Below are 17039 nucleotides of genomic sequence, written 5' to 3' on the forward strand. Positions count from 1 at the left end.
AATGCTGAGTCCCATATTCAAAAATTAAGCATTGTAAGATGGCAATAGCAGAGCATTAAACCAAGCATGGGCTCTCCTAAGCATGGGTTATTGCATAACTGCACAGGTTGCATGCCTTTTAAGCCAATTTCGGGTGTCATCTTATACATTTGATTATTTGTACACCTGAATTGCTTTTGATAAGGTTTGGGAGTTAAGAATTTAGGCTCACTTTTATAGATTATCATTCCTTGAAGATATTTCTTTTTTTTTTTTTTTATTATACTTTAAGTTCTAGGGTACATGTGCATAACGTGCAGGTTACATATGTATACATGTGCCGTGTTGGTGTGCTGCACCCATCAACTCGTCAGCACCCATCAATTCATCATTTATATCAGGTATAACTCCCCAATGCAATCCCTCCCACCTCCCCCCTCCCCATGATAGGCCCCAGTGTGTGATGTTCCCCTTCCCGAGTCCAGGTGAGCTCATTGTTCAGTTCCCACCTATGAGTGAGAACATGCGGTGTTTGGTTTTCTCTTCTTGTGATAGTTTGCTAAGAATGATGGTTTCATTGAGGATAATTAATAAATGCTTTAATATTTAGAAAGGTGAAATTTTTGTCTTATTCTTAGTGTGCTAACAATGGATATAGCTTCTAGGATTACATCTTTCCATACTTTGAATTTAGAGCTTTCTTTCCTTACAGTAGAAAAAAGGATATTGGATATCTTGAATCTTGACTTCTCCTAGGTTGAATGCTCTGCAATAAAACTTTTGTCTTTATATAAAAATTGCACTGCAAACGGACTATTATGGCACACATCTGTGTTCAAGGTGACTGCAGTTTTCAGCTGAGTAGTGGACTATGCAACTTGTTCTCATAATAATATTAATTGAATAATTGGTCAAGAACAGTGATTACATTTTGAGGGGAAGAAACTCACTTGCGTAATATTTACACACAGATAATAAACTAAATAGTCCAGACCTCTTTAATGTAAGAAAAATAGTCAAGAATGTATATGTTATTTTCTTTGTAAATTAGAAATGTTTCCTCCTCTATATCCTGTATCTTCTTTTGTTATTTGAGAAAGGGATTTTTCTTGTCCTACCATCAATTGTGTGAGTTACCTTGATTCTTGTTTTTAATATTGTTTTAAAATGCATCTTGTATTTTGAATGTAACTACCCTCTATTTTATAGCTACAGGAACTGAAAGAGTACATAGCCTTCACAAAAGGGTTTGTGGTAAATGTGTTTAATTTTTATTTTAATCACCATGAATGATGGGTTTTTTCTTTGTAAGTAGTAAGTCCATTATTTTTAGATATAATTTACCCTACTTCAATCAATAATGTTTCCTTGGACAGTCACATTTACTTTTCCAAAATATCATATAAAACAGTTAAATTTTTTTGTCTGTCTGTATGCCTAGTATAGGATATTAGCATTTTTGGGGTCCAGACACAAAGGGACATGCAAACACACATATATACTTGCATATATTTATATATACATGTATATAAGCACATATATATATACATATAATCATGTACTGCATTTTAATATATGGTTAATAGTTAAGTATTAAATACTCTGGACAAATTACATTTGCTCTTGGAGGGCTTTAATATATTTCTGAATGAGCGTTAACACATCCAATTAATGGTATCTTCAAATTTGTCATAATTTGATCGTTATTTCTTCTAAAGTTGGAATAGCTCTTCTCCAAGGGCCTACCAAAAAAACAATAAAGTTGGAGTAGCAAAAGAGGGAGTTAATACATAAAGGAAAAATATTAAGGCCTAAAAACTAATCAGTTGTAAAAGCTAAATCAGTAGTATGGATTGGTAAAGTAGCATTTTAGGGATAAATTTTTGGATTGAAATTTCTCTTTTAAGTTTATCTATGTACCTTTTCAGAAAAGTTCCTCAAGTTTATATCTTTATTTTAATGAAACTTGTCAATAACTTTTACTTATCTGCCATGCTTGACAATTAATAGTTAATTTCTATAACACAAAATACTGTTCTGAAGGCAGATATTCACCTCCCTCTTTCATCTTACTTTTTACCACTCTCAACTTCTTTAAAACCACTTTCTTTGCAAGCTACTTCATAGATTCTTGAGATTGAATAATCAAATCTGTTATTTATTATTCAGGCCAAATTTCTAACAATGTTTATTTTTTTAAAAAAGATAAATGGGAAAGGGAATGTTAAACAACATTTATTTGCATTGTATTCTAGTGTCCCTATATGGAACGAGGAAGAAAAATATTTTCCAAGTTCATCAAGCTGTCTTTTAAATCATAGAATGCATATATTCATTAGTAATTTTCCATTGAAAGTATCAAATAAAATTGGAGAATTTCCTTACTGTTTCTGCCTCACTGTGTTTCGTGTATTCTGACCAGCATTAATACCAATTTCATAGCATTCTATCATTTGCTCTTTTTTGCTGTGAACCCAACTGATTGCATTTTCTTACCTGTTATTTTGTTGTTGTTATTTGAGGCATCTTTTCTTTCTAACTTAGTCTTCATAGACCTTCTCAATTTTAGCTTATCACCAAAATTACACAGATAGAAGGGTATAGGGAGTTTAGTGTACACATACCCCCTTTTGACTCTGTCTGATTTTCTAATTTAGTAGATTTTGATTGAGGCTGAGAACTGTATTTGGAAAAGTTCATTCTGATTATTATTCAGGTTTGTGAATCCTAGTCTAGATAGACCTTTATCAGCACATGTATAAGGTCCACTTTGCTAAGGTACATTATATGTCAGATTCATTCCGACTGTGGACCACTAATTTATTCTTGCCCATCCACTGCTCATGATAGATAGATCATCTCTATATTCCAGAAATGAAGCTCGTTTCCAATTCCTCAACAACTAAACCAAGCAGAGGAAAAAGTGGTTTTCCTTCAGAACCACAGTTCCCTGCTGGAGTAGAATAAACACTTTCTAGGAAACTGCAGCAAATTTTTGATGACATGGAAAGGGCATCACTAGGGTCCTCATTACACGTTACCTCTCTCCCTCACCCAAACCATGATGTTGACAGAACAGATATTTTCTGTGGGGAAGATGCTAAGCAGTCCTGTGTGGCTGTAGGCGTTGTCCACATCTTAATCTTCAGCTATATCTGTTGTATAACAAGTTTAACAATCCTACAAGTTAAAGCCTCACACCAGAAACCTGTTTATTCCTCTCCCATGCCAAGTAATTCCAGCACAATGGGTTTCATCTATAGATGATGAGAAGATGCCATTGTGGGGTGGTGAGGACATACAGAAGAGAGGAAGTTTGAAACCAGTTTATTTCTATTTCAGCCAGCTTAGTGTATTGTAAGAACATCTTGTGGCAGATGACCCTAGTCTGTAACAAGGAATTGAGTGTAATGCATCATTCTGCCAGTGTTTATCTGTTCCCTATGCTCACATAAACACATGAGTCATCTTTTTGCACTCCCAACCCACTCCTAAAGCACTATAAAGAATGTTTAGAAAGCAGAAAGAAAAGCAGCTCTTCCATACACCTTGTTCCTGCTGTTCAAGGTGCACATCCCATCCAAATGAATCATATCGGAGCCAAAGATCCTGGCAGGAGCTCTTTCCTACAAAACTGCAGTCTTGTCTATCCTAACAACTTGGAGCACAAAATATTAGAAAACCTTGTAATAACCTTAGGACAAAACAGTGTAGATATTGACTGAGCTAGACCTGAGGACTTTTTCAATGTAGTGTGGATAAGTAAGATGACAGGAAGCCATAAGCAAACTGTGCCTTGCCCATCAACTTCTCCAGAGCCATGACAATCATCTGGGGAGTATTTGTGATAAATAAATATTGTTAATCTTCATGTATTTGGGTAGGACGACAAAGGACCAGTCGTCCCAGACATTCCAGGAGAGACGAGCATTTTTCCAGTTTCTCCGATACAATTTCAAGTTGGAACCAATATGAATTACAATTGACCACAGAGGCTAGCAAAATCCATAGCACTTTAGTTCAAGAGAACCTGAACACTGGCCTTAGACTATTATGAGCCTACATCACAGTAGAAGGAATCCAGCAGAGCTCTCTAATACACATCAGAAAAACACCATTTCTAGTTATCAAGGCTGTATTTCACACTGCTTGACTGAAGATTGGAAATGGTTTTATTCATAGGCAACCTGTGTGGCCATCCTTACCTGGTCTATAAAAGGAAGTGTGATGGATTTGCTTCCCACACATCATGTTAAGTCCAGAAAGCCAGAGCTGCTGTGTTGAGTTTCTATCCTGAGAATCTGAATTCCTAAGTAGAGGGACTAACTAGTTCCAAGGGTTCTTTCACTCTGAGATCTTTGTTACACTACTGTACTGACTGGATATCACTGCCCTTATTTAAGAGGAGTATCAGCTGGCTAGTTCATCTACGTCGCAAGGACTAGTTTGCTCACAACCACCAACCTATCTGCAATTGGCCTCAGTATGCTCTCTCTCACTTGGGTACTTCTATGCTTGGCTAATTAACCTATACCACTCGACTTAGAAGCAGCACCAGCTACATTTTTTCTAATTTTGACTTCTCATCTTTTCCCTGCCTATAATTTGCATTAGGAAAGTCACTGCATTCGTGGCTTCCTGAGACAGTAAGAGGAGCAATTGTCAGAAATCAATTAATTTGTTCAGTGGCTATGTTTTGTTTGTTTATTGCTGACCATTTATTGCTTTATGTTACAACTTGATTTTAACCCCAGATTTGGACTTTTGTCTCATATATAGACTTTATATGTTGCTTGAACATGTGGTCTCAATCCTGACCAAGTCATCCCTGGAATCTGATTCTTTCTCACTATTCCATATCAGGAGAGAGTGACTTTAATATTTTAATTATTTCCTGTACCAATAAATTATTCACTGCCTAAAGTTTAGACTTTAATAATATGAACACATGTGTAGTCAAAGAGTACCACGCCATTGGGCCAGAAACATTTCACTGACTTAGGGTGGCTCCTGATGTTACCTTGAGAAAGCTTGGATCTGATGAATCCTGTAGACTTATTTTATGTTTACTGAGTAATGCTTCACTCACTTTCTTTTTGAAACTTAAATAAAGCATCAGTTTGCTCCTGTCAGGGCAGAAGACCAATTTCACTTGTCTACCCATGAAGATAAATGGATACAGCAAGAATCCAGAAATGTCTTAGATATATTACTATATAGCTCATTGACCATTCTATCAATGCTCTACTTGAAAGTGATGGCTATCTAATGCCGAGTTCCACTGATAAAATGATTCCCAAACATTACTTTCAAGTGTGCTTCCTTCAGAGGTCACAGAAGAACTTCAGTGACCTGCTAAAACCTAAAACAGATGAAGTTCCAATTAACCATGACACCAAGAGTTTTCACATTTATATTCTTTCCAGATGAAGAAAATTATAGGAGCTCCATGCACATGGCTTTTGGGTTTTACCCCAGGTGTGTTCAAACCTAGTGACATTAACAAAACATAAATCTAGAAGCCTCTTGTGAATAATGTAACCTTCTTTATTTTATATTTAAAGGATATGTATTCAAACACGTACACATCTTTTTAATTATTTATAGCCTACATCCCTATTAAATACATTAACAAATATGCCACAGGAAAAACCACCGTACAAAGCCCCTCACAAGAGTTACATTTAAAGTGGGTTAAAGCAACACAGTTTTAATTTACTTCGTCTTTCGTGTCCAAGGAACACAGTGTGAGACCTCCTTTAGGAAAAAATAGGACAAACTCATTTGAAAACAGAGCAACAAAGTGAATCTTATGATGAGCTATGAGCACTGGTAAATTATTCTTTCTGTTGTAAATTATCCTCTTCTCCCTCTGCTTTTCTCTTAATCTCCCTTTAATTCCCTTTTCAAAATCCTACCTCTATTTTTGAAAAGCATTTTGTTAAGCTGGTATAAGCATATCTAGGCATCTAGAAATTTTTGTATAACTTTTAAAGGATCTATTAACACCATACAAAATTATGGAAAATAAAGTGTTCATAGCTAATCAATCTCAAAGAGATCCAACTGTACAGTACAATGTGTGCCTCAAGTGTCAGTTTCTTTAAGGCTGTCATCTTGCCAGTTCTAAACAACTAAAAATTGTAAGAACCAATTTCTGAGGCAAATAGAACATTCTTAGTGGTCCTTAAATAATTCCTGATACTTTCATGGCGTGCTTCTTTAAAATTATGCTTTAGAAATTTAAATTGGTTGTTCAGCAAAGTTATCAATCAGTAGGCAAGTTGTTGCATTTGACAGGAGCAATAGTCCTCACATGGATTATTTATATTCATGTATGTTGGTAGATGGATATAAAACATGCAATTTGCTAGCAGTTGTATGAGACAAAAGCATCAACATATCTTTTTTAGCTTTTCAATCATGTGATACTACTATAATACTCCATTTTTCACAGATATTTCTTAAGTTCTTCTTTATCCTTCATACCTTCCATAAACCATTTTCTATCTTCTCCTGACCCACATTCTAGATGTTCTGGATGTCTGTCATTTTCCTTTGCCTTTGCTTCATTTGAGCAAGTGCTGAATTGATGGACTGTGTTAGTAGTTTGATGCATGGTTTGAGCCAGATAGATCAGAAACAGGAAATGCTTTTAGATCATCCAGATAGATGGCACCGTGAATAGACCCCATTGCTTTCTGGCCTCTGAGGTAATAAAGACTTAAATCTAATTGGGTTCAGCTTAAAATCTCAATGTCATATTTAATTTAATATTCTTCCTTGTTTCTGGCTCAAGCTTAAGCCATGGTCTAAAAGACTTGCTCTGGAAGGGAAGTGTGGTCAGATTCCACCTTACACCACCACTGCCTTATTTATTTTCTTTCTTAACTCCACTTCAGTTATATTATTCTCCAATGTCCTGGGAAGCAGGAATTAAGGAAAACAGGCAAATGTCTTCTGTTAACTAGCTATTTGTAGTATTGAGTTTATGATTTATGAGTCGTGTGTGTGTGTGTGGGTGGGTGGGTGTGCGTGTAACAGAGATACAAACATTGGGTTTATTTGGGGTGCAAGTATGGGATCTTTAAGAAGTCATGCAGAAGCTCTTTTGTTTTCCCATCTTTAACAAGGAAAGTATGCTCTATAAAAACATCTTGCCGGGCGCGGTGGCTCAAGCCTGTAATCCCAGCACTTTGGGAGGCCGAGACGGGTGGATCACGAGGTCAGGAGATCGAGACCATCCTGGCTAACATGGTGAAACCCCGTCTCTACTAAAAATACAAAAACTAGCTGGGCGAGGTGGCGGGCGCCTGTAGTCTCAGCTACTCGGGAGGCTGAGGCAGGAGAATGGCTAAACCCGGGAGGCGGAGCTTGCAGTGAGCTGAGATCCGGCCACTGCACTCCAGTCCGGGCGACAGAGCGAGACTCCGCCTCAAAAAAAAAAAAAAACAACAAAAAACATCTTTAAGCCTCTTGATCTTGAGGTACTGTTGCTCCATAAAGAGTGTTCCTGGTAGACAGCTCAAACATGGCTGTCTTCTTCCATGTTCACTTCACCTATTGAGAGACGTTTGCCACACCAAGCACTGGGAAGTACAGGCTGCCCCCTCTCTTCACGGTATCATTTATAATTCATTTTTTACCTGTCAAGTAGGCATAGAATTTCTGAAGCAGACATCTTCAGAAGCAGAGTTGGTGATTAGGTGTCATCCCCATCTGCTCTGGACTCCCAGACCCTGTGATCCGTGATCTTGGAGCTCCACTTACTTGATTGGGGCAAAAAGGTTGAAGTACCATCTTTTATTACCCCTAAAGGCATAAACAGGGAGCCATCCCTACTGTCCCTTGGGCCATGAATTCAGCAAAGCAATGATTCTGTCTAAAACCTTCAGAGAGTTTTAGTATAAGTGAGTATGGTGGAAAAACAAAGGCAGGGCCAGTTTTCCCAGCTCTTTTGTAAGCCCTTTGCTATGTCCTGCTATTTCCATCGCTTAGAATGAGAGAGACTTATTACTTGTTATTTTCAGTTTAAGACTATAGCCAAAATTCTAAGACAACAGATAGAATTCAGTGTATTCATAACCATAGTGACAGTTTCAGGCTTGCTTTTAAGTTAAATAGAAGAGTTAGGAGGAAATAGTTTATCAAAAATGATATACACCCACCAACATGATTCATTTGAATTGTGTATTCTTGTTACTTGGCACTTGAACAAATTGCAACCTCTTAGTAGGTGAAAAAGAAACACTAAAAGGAAACAGTTTCACCTGTTGCTTGGTTCACTGAAGTTGAGACTCTGGGAAAGAAAACTTGATTGGTAAAGTCTGTGAAGTGAAGCGTGGTTGTCAAATGGCGATTAATATCTTCTCATGGGTCTCCACTTTAGTTTCTGAAGAGCAGATTGAGTAGGATTTGGTTTTAGCACGTCTCTTACAGGACTCCTATCCCAAGACACTTTCTATAAAATAAAACATATTCCATGTTGCTCTCCTTTCTGCAAGGTAGGGACAGTCAGGTTGGAGCCAATTAATGCACTACCCTAAGCAGAAACTTCAAAACTTTGTCGTTGCTTTGCTTTATTTGAATTTGAATTTGGGATTTAGTTTTCTTCAGTTCATTTGCTACTAAAATCACTCAAAAAAATGAGGGCTTTATTTTGACATTGGCGAAAATCCTTTACTCAGAAGAAAAAATTTAAAACTGCTGGAAATCGAAATGTTTCACATGTCCAAATCACAATGATGACTACTTAAACACAAAAAATAAATGTCTGTTATTACGAGATGATCGCAAACAGTGCACCCTCATTCTTAATCTATTTGTAATCATAAGCTTACCCATCATCTCGTGAATGAAGTAAAATTGCTTTTTGTATTGAGTTAAATAAGTATAGTATAGGATACATAGTTCCTTTAATGAATGTGTTTTTTTGTAAAATGTTATTAAATGATTTTTTTTCTAATTTGGCTTTTTAAAGCATGCATTCATTGTTAAATACATTTTTTGGTTTCAATATTTGGTTTCTTATTTCACATGAGGAATTTTTTCTTCCAGAGTTTCTTAGACATGCTACACTTTGATTTATGTATTTGTAATATTGTGGCACAAAAGTTAGTACATTATTTTTAAAATGGAAATGTGATGAACTGTCAATTCATTGTAGAGATGACTTTCCATTGCCAGCAAAACTCATTAAACTCTTAAAATTTTTTCTTAAACTTACTTTATATTTCATAGTACTTTAAAGATATAAAATAATTTGTATTAATTTTACTTAGTTTTAATTTTCTTTGAAAACTGGATTAAAATATGTGTTTTTCTTGGTAACCATTACTAGGATTGTTTTCTATTTTTATATTTTTGTCATTGATGGGCAGTTATTAAGAGATCATCTTTCTAACTTGCATTTGCTGTTTCTGCCTAGATACATAATTCCTCTTACTGCTAAGTGGATTAGCTAAAGACATGAAATAACATTTTAAAACACCAGTTGAACAGTATTCTGGAACAATAACAAAAATCAGATTATGGTTCAAGACTTTCTACAAACTTCATTCAATGAGACAACACAGGTCAAGCAGGCAGAAAGTCATAGAAAATTCATAAGCCTGACATTCCATCAGGGTGTGCCTAATAAGATGTTTAGAAATAGAAGGCAGCTTATGCCATGACTAGTTGAAAGAATTCTGCAAGCTTAGATTGACATCAGGTCTTTTCACTGACTGAGATAATCAAGGAATCTGTGTAAATCAGCCTTTCTTATTGACTGTCAGGCCAGGAAAAGAACCAACCCACCCAAAGTCAACTCTGCCATCATTTCTTAAGCCACACTGTTCCTTTCAGCCCATAGAATCTCATGAATAGAAAAAGTTAGGTTTCTAAAAATAATTTTGAGGCTGGATATGTGGTTTGATGTTATTCTATATTACATCCTATACAATTCAAATCTACAGATGTGCCTTGTAGAGTACACTGTTTTTGCCTTTAGCCAGAGGAAGGACCAAATTTAAATAATATCTGACTAGGCAATTACTACATGCTGTGATTGGAAGTAATCTCCAACCACCTGTCGCAGTGCTGAAATTTTATCATTAGAGATCCATTTCTTTGGAAGAGCTCTGGGTAGGCTGCAGCCAGTCTCCTCTACAATAGAGGCTCTGATTATAGCCATGAACCGTGTTATCTGAATTAGTAAATTACCTGATATAAATTTTAGTTGAAATTTTGACTGAGAATAAAAGGAAGCTATGTTTGAATTGGAATATAGGGCAAAGCCTCGGTCAACAATCTTGGATACAGTATTTTAATAGAAATAGATTAAAATGTTCTCCAAATAATGTCCCACCCCCATTCTGACACTTTAAATACAAAAACAGGTAGATTTATTCTCCAGAAGATACATCTCTGAGCAGTGGTGACCTTTGCTTTCAGTTTCCTCTGTAAATCCATTTTTGTCTGTGACTATTTGAAGTTTTCTGTTTTCCTCACTAAAATTTCTCCTTGTACTTTTCATTCAGTCATAAAGCTGTTGGGCTTTATTCTAGAAACTGGTATGGAGCAATGAACAAGACAGCCATAATCCCTGACCTCATTAGAGTTGATAGTCTAAAGTAAATGCAGACCATTAATGGGAGATTAAATATGGTCTGGTACATGCTAAGACACATACAAAGTGCAAGAAAGAACATAATGTCATGTGAGGGAATGCATAAATAGCTTAACTTAGCCATCCCGTAATATATTCATATATTAAAACATCATGTTACATGCTCTAACTTAATACAATTTTTACTTGTCAAATCAAAAAAAAAAAAAATACAAAATTCAAAGAACATGTAAGAATTACCTCCCTGAATTTAGAAGGTTGCCAGAGGTAGCCACTTGGAAGAGATGTCCACTAGATTCAGAAGATAAATGTAAATTAGCCAATAAAAGGAAGTCAGAATTGAGATTATTCCACTAAAAAGGAACAGCATGTTTAAGGCCAAGAATCAAGAGGGCCACAGTGTAGGTTGGCAAATAAAAAATAAAATTTATGTATAGCTAGAGCAGGGAATAAAAGACACCAGCAGGACTTAATCATGAAGGGACTTTTAAGCCACATTAAGGATAAAGCTTTTGGCTCGGCGCGATGTATCACACCTGTAATCCCAGCACTTTGGGAGGCCGAGGCGGGTAGATCACCTGAGGTCAGGAGTTTGAGACCAGTCTGGCCAACGTGGTGAAACCATGTCTCTACTAAAAATACAAAAGTTAGCCAGGCGTGGTGGCAGGCACCTGTAATCCCAGCTACTTGAGAGGCTGAAGCAGGAGAATCGCTTGAACCTGGGAGGTGGAGGTTGTAGTGAGCTGACATTGTGATGCTGCACTCCAGCCTGGGTGACAGAGACTCCATCTCCATCTCAATAAATAAATAAAGCTTTTATTTGAAGGACGGCAAAGAATCACTAGAGAATTTTAGACAGGAAGCCATAATTTCATTATTGAGAGAACACTTTACAGGTGGGAAGTGGCAGAGTAAAAAGGCAATGAAGAAACTGGTACCACATTTGAGGTATGATATAGTAACAATTTTCACTTGATGAAAGACAATGGAGAGAGAAAACAGTGGAATCAAGAACTATTTAGAAGGTATAATAAATAATTAGTAATTGACTGATTAGATGCAACATGACGAAGGACATGATAGAGGAAGTAGAAATATCTGAAATTATGTCAAATGAAGACAATCATTGGTGTTTCGCCGAAACAGGAATAAATACAGAAAAGGAGGAAAAGCAAGTTGGGGAGTTGAGAAGTAGGTGAGAAGAGGATATGGAAGGAGTTCATATTTGGGAGTGTTAGCTTTTGGTGTTTGTAGAATATTCATGAGGAGATGTCCAATAGGGTGAGATAACATGCAAGTATGGAGATCGAGGGGAAATCTGGACTTGAGAGATGCAGAGTTGAGAGGTGCCAGAATGTGAGGAGGAATTGAAATTAAAGGTATGGGTAGAATGAGAAGAAAGGGAAGCCTAGGACAAATCTTAATGGAGTCAAAATTTGTGGTACAGGGAGAAGTACTGGGAAAGCCTTCCCTCTTCCTGCAGCATCACTAAACTTCTCGTTCCTTTTCACTTAGTCTAGATGCCTTTAACTGTATTTTTACTTGGACAACGCTGTGTTATAGGTTGGCTTCATGGAAGAATAATGACATCACTAATATTTTTAAAGCTTAAGAACCAACATATATATTATTTATATAATATCTAATGTTCTATATATAATATTAAAACCAAGATCATCTTAAAATCTCAATCATGCTCTGTGGGAAAGAAAGTTATATTGTACCAGATAATCACACCTATACATTGTATATTAAGGAAATGTATTTTAAATGACACATAACTTAATTCCCAATAAGTTGCCTGCCCTATTTCTTTTATAACTACTCTGTTAAAGGTGAACAGATCCTTGAAGGGAGACTTTCCAATCTGTTCAGCTTGCTATTTATATTTGAAAACTGTTTGAATTATCCTAATCATACTTATAGTAACAATCAAGATTAATTGCAGCTATATTAGGATTACTTATTATTTTTTCTGCTTCAGCAGTAACACAAATCCAATTGTACAATTTCCATAATCCAAATTGTGAAAGAAAGTAGGGAGAAAAAAGATCATGCAAAGCCGGTTGAAATAGTTTTCAAAATCAATCTTTAACCAGACTGTTATCTAAAATTCTGTTTTTGACAAGGAGCTGATTCTGAACAGATTGTACATGTGCCTCACTGGTGGAAGTAGATTATCTGTCTTGAATTGGATTGTGATGACGATGACCCTATTCTAAGCAAACCAAATCTCTTGAACTATATAATGAGATCAGGAGGAACATTCGACCTGAGAAAGACAGATTGCAATGACAGAGATGATTTTGCTAATTTTTTTTTTCCAGCCTCTTTCCTTAATGTACGTGATATTGTGATTTATTTTCATGCAGAGATCCCTGATCCTATAGATTTGTTTACTATTTATTTTTCTCCTTCACAATTTTTTTTTTTTTTTTTTTTTTTTTTTTTATGAGAGCTGAATGAGTGCCAGGAAGCTGCGAAGTCTATCTTACAAAAAGGTGATTGTGGAAGAGTCTAGAATCTTCTTTCATTGTGCAGCAGGATTACAGAAAAGCTATCAAGAGTAAACGTTCAACTGATACACTCTTATTCCTTCTCTTTAGGCTGTAAGGAGGCAAAAGTTGCTTGAACAGAGCATCCAGTCTGCCCAGGAGATTGAAAAATCCTTACACTTAATTCAGGAGTCCCTCACATTCATTGACAAGCAGTTGACAGCTTATATTGCAGACAAGGTGGACGCAGCTCAAATGCCTCAGGAAGCCCAGGCAAGTACATCTGGGAATCAGCTTCCGTTCTTTTGTTTTTATTACGTGAACAAAATGTTGCAGAGTTTCTAACTTTAAACGTATTCAACTAGTTTTCCAGGGGGTTGTTTCGATTCACTGATTTGACTATTTGGAGGTAGGTAGGAAGAAAAAGAGGTCTGGATCACTAGTCTAAGATTTATTTTTTTAAACATGTAATGGAGGAATTTGAAATAAAGACAATTCAAAGACAGGAGCAATACATTCTGGTGTTTCTGACTTCAAGCTATACTAAAAGCTAGAGGAAAACCATAGGAAAGTAAATGGTAAAGAAAATACTTTTTTGCCGGTTGTGGTGGCTCATGCCTGTAATCCCAGCCCTTTGGGAGGCCAAGGCCCGCAGTTCATGAGGTCAGGAGTTTGAGACCAGCCTGGCCAACATGGTGAAACCCCGTCTCTACTAAAAATACAAAAATTAGCCAGGTGTGGTGGTGGGCGCCTGTAATCCCAGCTACTCGGAAGGCTGAGGCAGGAGAATCACTTGAACCTGGGAGGCGGAGGTTGCAGTGAGCCGAGATCACAGCACTGTACTCCAGCCTGGAATAGAGCGAGACTTTTTTATTTTCTTAAAAAAATATATTTTTTATGGCACTGTTGAAAATCAGTCTCAAACATTTTATTATAAACTCATCATTGAGTTTAGTCACATGGTCTATATTGTTTTATAAAAATGTGTTAGTTACAAGCAGTAACACAAAATTATCAATATAAATTTGCACCTCAATTATTAATGCTCATGCTCAGTAGAGCTACATGCACACACTCCCATGCTTCATTCAAACCAAAATATAAAACGTGTTTACCTGTTTTTCTTTTTCTAGAATGAGAATTAAAATAATGATGAAAATAAATCTAAGTGGACTTTTCAATGAGTAAGTTTTAGGCCATAACTAAATTTACACTCACTGTAAGAAGTATTTTTAAAATGCTATTCTCATTTTTCAATTAATATTTAAACATATGTGAAGTTATCATAGGTATTATTTATTCAAATGTCTTTAGGGTTGTGTGGTAGCAATACATTTAGCTGCTTTTCAAATCTTGTGTACATGTTGTAAACCCAGTCACCAAGTACATGCTATGATGTGAGGAGCACTGGAAGGTTAGCTGCAAATCCCAAAGCCTTCTCCCCACCAGTTGGTGAAGAGGTGTGAAGTTTTTCACTTTAAAATCAATTTGAGGGTGAAATATTAGATTTGTAGATCATGGTTACAATGCAACAACAGCTAATGAATCACAGTTAATAGGTGCCCCGGGTATCAGCATACACAATAGCATGATTTAGTTTACCATATCGTCTAAGTTTGACCAAGAATGTACCTGATCATACGTGGCAGAGTATAGGTAGTTTTGATAGGCTGAAAAAGTCCAGCCAATATGGTTTCCTTGTGGAATGCTATACCATTGCAATAGGGGATGAAGAAAGAGAATTTTGGGGAGAATCCTGATGATAAAATCCTCATCATAGTTTTTCACTGGGCAACGAGAGTAAATACTGTAGTAGAAGTGAGGAATAATAGTAAACATATTGAGGATTCAAGTTTTATTTTGTCTTGATATATAATGATTGTACATATTGTAGAGGGTAATTGTGATATGTTGATACATACCTACTCCGGTATATACATTTTTCAAACTTACACAAGCCAGGTTCTCTATCATTAACTATTCCTGAGTCTGTCCCAGTTTAAGTCATAATGAAAAAGGTTTTTTGATACATAATATTTATACATATTTCTGGGTACAACATTCATGTAATATTTTCTTACATGCATAGAATGTGTAACGATCAAGCGTATCCACCACAGGCAGGGTTTAGTAAAATGCGTGATAGGAATGAGTGATTGTTCCTGAATTGAGAAGAACTACATGATTATAAATGAAATTCAGAGTAGAACTGCTTTCATTTAAACTAATGACATGAGTTTTGAAGGAATGTTTGATGAAAAATGCTCGTGACTTTCTGAATGGAATTAAGGACAATTTTGAGCAGTATGAATAGTAGACATTAATATTGAAAATTAGTACTTTAAAATGCATAAAGAACTACATTGTGACAGACTTGTAGAATGAAACTGTGAGTAGCAAATTTGATAGGCAAAGCTATTATACTATTGTCTTTGAAGGAGAATTGGAGCTTTTAGGGCAAAACATCTTTAGTTGAAAAGGTTGTGATAAGGGGCACTGTGTGTTTTTTCTTATTTAGAAATGGATTCAGGATTCTATAAACATTACTAGTTTTTAATAACAAAACATTTTGTTTGTTTTTTTTTTTTAAAAAAACTACAGTAAAAATGTTATTAACTACATCAGTAGAAAAGTACTTGCAAACAGCAGAACACAGATAAATTAAGAAATTTCAGATCTTCTTGAAGAAAGAGATTTTTAGGTATTCAGCTCATATCCATTTTCCATGCATTTCAGGTCGTACCTGCATTACCAACATAGTTCTTGACATTGAGTCTCCCCAATGGTAATACATAATATTGGAAAATACAAGCCATCTGAAAGCTATTAAAACATTCATCTGCTCCAAGGTTTTATTTTAATACGGCAGTAAGTGAACTGTTTTCTAGAACAGAGTTTTCAAGTACTCAGATTTGCTTCAAGAATTATATTTCCTAAAAAGCAACTCGAAATTCCCATGAAATAGAGAGTCAAAAGTTAGATAGTGAAATAACATAAGCACAGTGTGTAAGATGAAGGATCCACTAAGAATGCCACCAAAATGACATTTTAAATATAGAAAGAGATGGTATAGAGAGAGAGAGAGAGAGAGAGAGATGAAAGAAAGAAAGAAAGAAAAGAATAGGGGCTAACTTTAATGCATTGTATTAACAAAAATATGTTTCTATAAATTTGCATTTAAAGATAAAGTTATTGCTAATTAAAATATTAGTGTCCTATAATTTCTCTTTTCATAAATGGTATAGTTAGCTTAATTCATCACTGAGAAGCAGGAAAAAATGTACGATGTTACCATATTTAGTCTTTGAAATATATGCTCAGATTCTCGGTCATATACTGGTCACATAGATTTGTTGGTGTCTGACTCCACCGTGTGGTGCACTGAGAGTTTTGCTACTTAATTTGAAACTGTTAGAGCATTATTTTTTTCTGCATTTTAAGATCATTTGAGATCTTCAGGTATAAAAGCTATTGCATTCAGGAAATGCATAAAATATGTATAACTTTCTGACAACCATACCCTTGTTATATATAAAAGTAGATGTAGATCAGGATACTTATTCACATTTGCATTTATTGCTATAGGAAAGAAAAGAGCTGCTCACTTCCTTAGCATGTTAATTGATCAGTTATTTCTCATGACTAGAAAACTGAGCCCTCTGATTTTGAATTGGACTTAAAATTATTTGACTTATTTTAGTGACATGAGCTTACTTACAGAAGCAAAACTTAACCTTTTAGGAAATCTGCGTGCTGCAAGGATATAAGAGCATGTGTTGACCTAGGAGTATTTTATTTCAAAATATAACACTTAGCCAAATCACAGGCTTAAATTATATGACCACAGCATCAAACTACCCAGTGTCAGCTCATTTAATGAGAGGTTTTATTAAAATACAAAATTAAGAAAAGATGTGTTGAAACAGAATAAAGCAAATTGGGAAAACTCTTCTAGA

At 35.7% G+C, this 17039-nt stretch overlaps 1 protein-coding gene across 1 annotated transcript in view; it reads left to right on the forward strand.

Moving 5' to 3' along the window:
- Window positions 1–17039, forward strand: part of DMD (dystrophin) — a 2292995-nt gene that overhangs the window by 946534 nt on the left and 1329422 nt on the right. The window contains 1 exon segment of the mRNA XM_026451980.1: window positions 13195–13356. Coding sequence (XP_026307765.1) covers window positions 13195–13356 — 162 coding nt within the window.

The sequence above is a fragment of the Piliocolobus tephrosceles genome, chromosome 12 (genome assembly GCF_002776525.5).
Source record: "Piliocolobus tephrosceles isolate RC106 chromosome 12, ASM277652v3, whole genome shotgun sequence".
Lineage (NCBI taxonomy): Eukaryota > Metazoa > Chordata > Mammalia > Primates > Cercopithecidae > Piliocolobus > Piliocolobus tephrosceles.